At 39.7% G+C, this 7,326-nt stretch overlaps 1 protein-coding gene across 4 annotated transcripts in view; it reads left to right on the top strand.

Annotated features, from left to right (window-relative positions):
- The window catches only part of LOC107713827 (RNA-binding motif, single-stranded-interacting protein 3-like), a 134,645-nt gene that overhangs the window by 36,174 nt on the left and 91,145 nt on the right, over nt 1–7,326 (top strand). For all 4 annotated transcript variants that reach the window (XM_016519456.1, XM_016519458.1, XM_016519455.1 and 1 more), the window contains exon 2: nt 2,493–2,650. In XM_016519456.1, coding sequence (XP_016374942.1) covers nt 2,493–2,650 — 158 coding nt within the window. The remainder of the gene's footprint in view (nt 1–2,492; nt 2,651–7,326) is intronic.

The raw sequence follows: 7,326 nt of genomic DNA, 5'->3' as shown, positions 1-7,326 counted from the left end.
TTTTTTTTTTAAAGGGGTCATATGATGCTGCTAAAAAGAACATTATTTTGTGTATTTGGTGTAATGAAATGTGTTTATGCGGTTTAAGGTTAAAAAAACACATTATTTTCCACATACTGTACATTATTGTTTCTCCTCTATGCCCCGCCTTTTTGAAACGCGTCGATTTTTACAAAGCTCATCGTTCTGAAAAGCGAGGTGTGCTCTGATTGGCCAGCTATCCAGTGCGTCGTAATTGGCCGAATTCCTCAAGCGTGTGATGGAAATGTTACGCCCCTTACCATACTGTGATGCCGTGTCCCGACCGGAGCGACGAGACAAAACCAATAAAACCCATTATAAACGAGGCATCCAGTGAATGTTCGTTGCATACCCTATCGTCCCCCGGATGAAACGAGTCTTAACTTTTATAAAGAATATCTCTTTGGGTTTGAGACTTTAGTCTTTGCAACTTTAGGGATCTTATCTATTCACGAACAGCTTGTAACACTCCAAAGAGAAAGGAAAACTTGAAATCGCATCATATGACCCCTTTAAGAGTGCGTGTTTGTTCACCCTTTGAGCTCACAGAAATGTAGCATTTGGTTACTACAAGTTGGAATAAAAAGCTTGTTACAGGAAATGCTACAACACCTGAACGACTGTCATGCGACTGAAAATGAAATTGAGTATGTAGTGGCTTTTGAGTAAGTAGTACTTTTAGTTACCTACTAACAACACTGCTGGTATGTATGTAATTGTTTGTGCAATGTGCTTATGCCCAACCTTCTCATATTCATATAAATCTCCCTACTTTTTCAGTTAGAACATGAGGTTTATATTTCCCTCTAAGCATATGCGTACAATGTGTTTTTATGGCAATTCTTCGTCTTCTATTCCCTGTCTGTGTGTTGTATTCCTGAGAATTCAATGGGTTCATTCATAACTGTAGCCTGAGGCACAGGGGTGTGTGAATTATATGAATGCAGAATCTATTCTAGCTGTGATAGGCCCGTCTGTCCGTCTGTCTGTCTGAACGTCTCTCTGGAGGAAATTGCAGGCTGTGGGGAAGTGCAGGTAATAGATTAATGCCAGGGGAGACTTGCCAGTGTACAGCACAACTGACAGCCAATGATTATTGCAAACACAGAGAAAGCGCAGGCCAGACACACACACACACAGCCCATTACCTAGACATCACTAGGAAAGTGCGCATACACACGTAAATAATAGCTCTCATGCCACAGTCTAACTGTCACAGTGATGTTTCTATATCTGACTGCCATGTCTGCTAGAAAGTACTGAATGCTCAGTGCGTATGTGGATCAAAAGCCTAACTGAATCTTCGTCAAGGAAGATGTCGTATTTAAAACAGTGGCGGCGTTTCAGAAAACCCCAGAGTATGGCAGAGATTGCCTACCCGGGACCTCGGCCCATTGTCCGTTAGCAAATGTGTTCGCACCTCACAAGTTGCACCACCCTGAGGCTCTGGGGAAAGGTCACTCGGTTAAAATCGCTTTCTGGGGGACGATAGGGTATGCAACGAACAACCGCGGTATGGCGGCGGAGGTTAGGGTATGGCAACTGCCATATGGAAATGCCGCCCCTGATTTAAACTGATGCAAATTAAAACAAACTGTGAGGGATATAAGTAGAATCAGTTGTAATGAACCTTGCAGATGAGGATTTAGCTGGCAAAGCATCTAAAATATTCCAACATTCAAACTGGAGGCGTTGAAGCTCCAGGTGCACTGCGCATTAACTGGACCAATCAATCAGAACGAGGCAGGACTTCAGTAGTGATGGGTGGATTGAAATTGAAATTTCAATGCTCTTGTTGTATGGATAGTATCAGTCTTCACATAAACATATATCGATCCTAATACAGACAGTCACGGACAACGCATATTCAAGAAAAGAGCAGAGTTTGCCAGAGCTTGACAGGGTTATTTCTCTTAACTATATAACGACCAAAGACCACTTATTGTAGACTATTATTGTGATGCTGATATAACTGACCATTCAGAAGCCAGGACCAGAACTCTCCGTTATATTAGTATTACTAACTGCATATATGTGTTTGGAAACCAAATTAAAAGACCAGTTCATTGTAAGGTATTAGAAATTACGATTGCACATCTTATTGAATGGATAATTTGTTTTATATTGAAAGCCTTGTTTTATAGTAAATATAGTGTCGACTCTCACTAAGGTTCATTGACTCATAAATTATTCACCTAAAGGCATGTTTAAGCTCACAGTGGCTAGAGATGCCCATTAGAGATGCATTTTTATCTTCTTTCTGAGTCATGAGATCTTGCTGGCAAAGCATTTGATTATGTATGTTTTTAGGTTTGTTTTATATTTGTTGTACAGCAGGTTTCAACACCTGTTGTTTTTATGTGCTTTATAAATAACTAAACTAAACTGCTGTTCAAAAGTGAATATTACAGTAATCTAATATAAATCATATACATTTTTAATAACAACTTATGCCTTTCTCTGTCTTGCAGCAGTCATATGCCCCGCCCCCTCCTCCCATGGCTCCGCCCAGTCCCAGCACCAATAGCAGCAGCCACAGTGCAGCGGAGCAGCTCAGTAAAACCAACCTGTACATCCGGGGCCTTCCGCCTGGCACCACCGACCAGGACCTCATCAAACTCTGCCAACCGTAAGTATCTTTTCACAGATGTTGCTGCCTGTTATCCTCTTTCTCTCTATCTAAACAGGTTTGTCGTTCTATACACCTATATGAACAGCCGCTCTATACCTATTTATAGTTACAAAGACACAGGTACCCACATGCAAGAACTCATGTAAATGCATTCACAGGTCACAGGGATATGAAAAAAAAATTCCTCTGCTTGGTTACGGAGAAGAATATAGCCCCATAAATGACGATGGCAAGTCAGCATTATTAGAATGTAGCGAGGTCATTATGAAACTCTGTACAAGAACCAGGGGGCAGCTTGCATAATCTTCTCTGATGACTCATGTAGATGTAAATCCTGTGTGGGGGCTTTCTGCCTTAAAACCTAAGACATTTACTCCAGCGCCATGACCTTCTGTGAATATTTCTGAATTTCCTAATTTCACCCATGCAAAGTTGACCATGAGAACATGGATCTGGGGTCAGCAGTTTCTAAGCAACGTTTAAACCAAGGACTGCTTTGTCTTGTGGACCCTACACAGATGAGTGCAATTACCGGGCTGCAGCTAGTTCCCAGAATTCATTGAGATTGTTTTTTGCTTTTTGAGAGGGAAGAGGCAGAAAAAGAAGCATTATTTTCATTAAAAAAAACAAAAAAAAAACGGAAATGCATGCCACTCAAAATGTTAACATGTCAAAACTCAGGGGGTAGAATGATGAAACCTCAAGCCACAGCCTCCCACAACATCTCTCCATCTCTCTCAGGGTCTTGGGCTACCATGGTCTAGGTTAGCCCAAGGCCTGGAGTGGGACTGGAATAAAAAATTCATGATTATAAAAGTTTTATTAGCTGTGGCTGCCGTGCCAAATGGGCAGTAACATTTTGGAAAGGTCAAAGGGGTTCGCCTTGGGGCTCACTTCCGGAGCTCAACAGAAAAAAAGAGTGTCCACAAACACTCTTTGCAATTTTTTTACATAACACCACAGTGATTTAGATGCCATGCATGCATATCTGGCACCCTAGTGTCGCGATCTAAAGCTTACAGCTGCGTGCGTGCATACGCACACATTTTGTGCACATGCACACACAGTTAGTGACCCTTTTCCGTCCTCCAGTGGCTCTGCTGCAGTGGCAGGAAGGGCAGTAAAAAGTGCTTCTGTCAGGCTGACATTTCGGAGATCTTCTTGTGTGATTCCCAGTGGAAGATTGGCAGGGTTTTGAGGCTGAAGGTACAATGGGGTTAGACTCTAAAGGAGAAAACGTGGCCTCAGCAGAATCTCAAACCTCAGCCATGAAAATGAGCCCTTCTAGTTTTCAGTTTGCCGTGCTCACAGTTTTTTAAATTTTTTTTATTAGATTATCTGATAATTGAGGAATGGCACATTGTCTAGACGCAGATGCAGAATGTTTGCCACATTGCGACTTTGAAACAAGCATCCAGATTTTAACGTCTCAGTTATGTTGCATTAGAAGAGGTAAAAAGGTCAGATTGGAAGAGTGTTGCATTTACTGAGACAAAAAACTGAAAACGTACCCGGACGGTTTTATAAAGGGCCAGAATATGAATCATGAATTATTAATGAAGGCCTTAGGTGAACATGTCGTCATCATGTTTATGTGCTTTCATTTTGCATCTGCAATTGTGTGTGTGTGTGTGTGTGTGTGTGTGTGTGTTGGTGGAAATCAGAGGGCAGAGAGTAATGTATGTGAGCCAGTTCATTACTTTTCTTTTCCATGATTCAATATCATGGAGTATTAACCCTCAGGACACAGCATTTTACAATACCATTTAAAATAATTGCATTTCAGAGCCACTCATTATGTCTCTGATTGTAATCTAATGCTACAGAGAAAAAGTGAATACAATCCAACTCAATTCTGCTCACACTTGGATCAAGGTTTTAAGGGATGAATTGGGAATTTCATTCCAACAAAGTTCTGTATGTTTTTAGCCAATTTGTCTCTTATTATATGTGCACAGTTAAAAAAAATGGTATTGCCCTTTTGCAGATGCAAATGAAACCTGTGCACACAGAAATGTTCTGTACATGATCTTTTTCTTATTAATATCTTGGCTAGTTTAATTGTGTTTTTAATTACAAATAAGTAGTAGCACTCATATTGTCATTTTTAAGTTCATTTTGCAGTATTCCACAGATTTTCCTAGATCAGTAGAGAAAATGCAAAAACAAAACTTGCAGAGTAAAATTCCTTGAGGAGAAATAAAACTACAAACGAATGAAACAGTTGAGATACAGTATAAAATTAATGTGGTTAGCACAGCTTTTCTATATTTTTTATTTAATTTCGTTTTTTATCTTGTCTTTTATTTGACGAGAAATGTTTCGGTTCATGTTGAATACTTTTGACTTTTGATTCTAACTTTGAAACCCTACAAGAAACAGATGCAAGATTACGAGGATCGCTTTTTTTTTCAAGAGCAAAATTTAGGGAGCAGGAGATTTCATTTACTTTCCATTTAATCCCATTGCTGTCTAGGAGAAACAACTGAGATGTAAAATTGATCTCATTTGTGTTTTTCTTTCCTGTGTGAGTAAGATCAGAAAGTGATTATATTGCTTCCAGTGGAATCTTGGCATTCAGTGGTTACCATTTTCCTGGTTTTATTCTATATTCCTCTCCTATATATTTAAAATATCTTATATATTTTATATTCACTGAAAAGCATCCAAGGCTTGCTGCCGAAAATGGCACCCCCTCACTTGCTCTCTGTCTCTCAGCCTGATTGACTAACTGAGGCAGTGGAGGAATTGCCCTTGTGTACAGGGCTGCCATATCTAGGGGGGCCTCTGGGGTAGGATCTCATTTTCAGTTGGCAGAACCCCCCCGTGGGCTCGAATAACTCAGGCATCCAGAGCATGCAAACCATTTCTGAGCCGGTGACAAGGCTAGTACAGGTCATGGTTTTTATTTCAAAGTGTTGCTTTCTTACAGTACATTTGTCGTCTTCTTTTTCTGCACTTATGATTTATGTCTCCTTCTCAGCACTGTAGAAATGTCTAATCACAGGCAGAAAATCAGGCTAGTATTTCTAATGATTTGAAGACTCGAGTATTATTCAGGTCGCTGCTGTAGTGCAAAGGAGGGTATGGTTCAAAAAGCATTCAGGGAGTGTGCCAGAATCAAATGTATATCCAGTATGCTCTTAAAAGTAAATGACTTTTATCCAGTATGACCAAAACAACAATTTTAATCTATAGTATTTACTATCTTCGTAGTCTGTTCTTCACTCAGCACTATCATATGGCTTCAGAAAACCTGAGATAGAGCACACAAGGTGTATGGGCAACTGATAGGTTGCTTTTTTGTCATTTTTAATGAATTATTGTGATTGTACACTACTATTCAAAAGTTTGGGGTCGGTAAGTCTCTTATGCTCACCAAGGCTGCATTTATCTGTCAAACATACAGCAAAAACAGTAATATTGGGAAATATTATTATAATTTAGAAGAGAACTGTATTTAAATAGTTTTGAAATTTTAAAATGTCATTTATTCTTGTGATGCAAAGTTCAATTTCTAGCAGCCATTACTCTAATCTTCAGTTTCACATGATACGTTATTAATATAAATGTTTGAATTTAAGGGCTTTTTTTTGTTTACTTTTGTAATATTAGTGCTGTGTTTAGTCATCACTTGATGGCCCATGTAAAATTTGTTTCCTGAAGAAAAAATGTATTGCAGTTTGACCCACTTCAATGGTTCTATGTTTTTTCGAGGTGCAGGGTAAAGTCTCTAAAGTGACTTTTCCCTTATGAGACTCCTCTGCAGTTTCTGTGGTTATTTCTCACTGCTGTTATTTTTTTTTAAACCTGAAAGCGGCAACATGTCTCCAGCATTCCCATCTAACCTGAGGTCAGATGAGTGGCCGACTCCTCTTGAAGCTCAGCTGCCCTGGTTAAGTTCAGAAGAACGTATGAGGGCCAAAAAGCCGCTAGCCATCAAGAGTCATCTTGAAGTCTCTCTGTCTTCCTCAGTATCACACAGCTCTTGTCAATATGTGTGAGGTGGGAGAGGAAGAGGAAGTTCAGTCAAAATGAGCCTAAACACTTGGGATAAAGGTCTTTTAGGCTGGATTCGACTGTTTTATTGACATCAGCTCCGTCTAGTGCCTCCCTGACTTCTGAGGCAGCAAGAAGGTGTCAGTCATCTTTTCGAATTCTTCTCAACAGTTCAAACCACAGACACACTCACTTGCCAATCCTTTGTACCAAGGACAAAAAAAGCAACGCAAGCCTTGTCCATTAATAATGTAAGGTACCCAAAAAAAGGGTACTAATTTGCTAGTACAATCTACAGATTGCATGTGTGCTCCATATGCTTATTACGGGTGATTTAACTAAGATTAAAGGGATAGTTCACCCAAAAATGAAAATTACCCCATAATTTGCTCACCCTCATGCCATCCTATGTGTATATGACTGTCTTCTTTCAGACAAATACAATCTGAGTTATATTTAAAAATGTCCTGGCTCTTCCAAGCTTTATAATGGCAGTGAATGGGTGATATTCAATAGTCCAATAGAAGTCCAATAAACTTAACCAATCCATCACGAATAAGTGCTCCACACGGCTCTGGGGGGTTAATATAGGCCTCCTGAAGTGAATCGATGCATTTTTGTAAGAAAAACATCCATATTTAAAACTTTATAAACCGTAATCTCTAGCTTCCGCT

The sequence above is a fragment of the Sinocyclocheilus rhinocerous genome, unplaced genomic scaffold, assembly GCF_001515625.1.
Source record: "Sinocyclocheilus rhinocerous isolate Xijiao unplaced genomic scaffold, SAMN03320098_v1.1 scaffold779, whole genome shotgun sequence".
In the NCBI taxonomy this organism is placed as follows: Eukaryota; Metazoa; Chordata; class Actinopteri; order Cypriniformes; family Cyprinidae; genus Sinocyclocheilus; species Sinocyclocheilus rhinocerous.
Note: the sequence above shows the minus strand (reverse complement) of the source record. Positions and strands in the feature narration are given on the sequence as shown.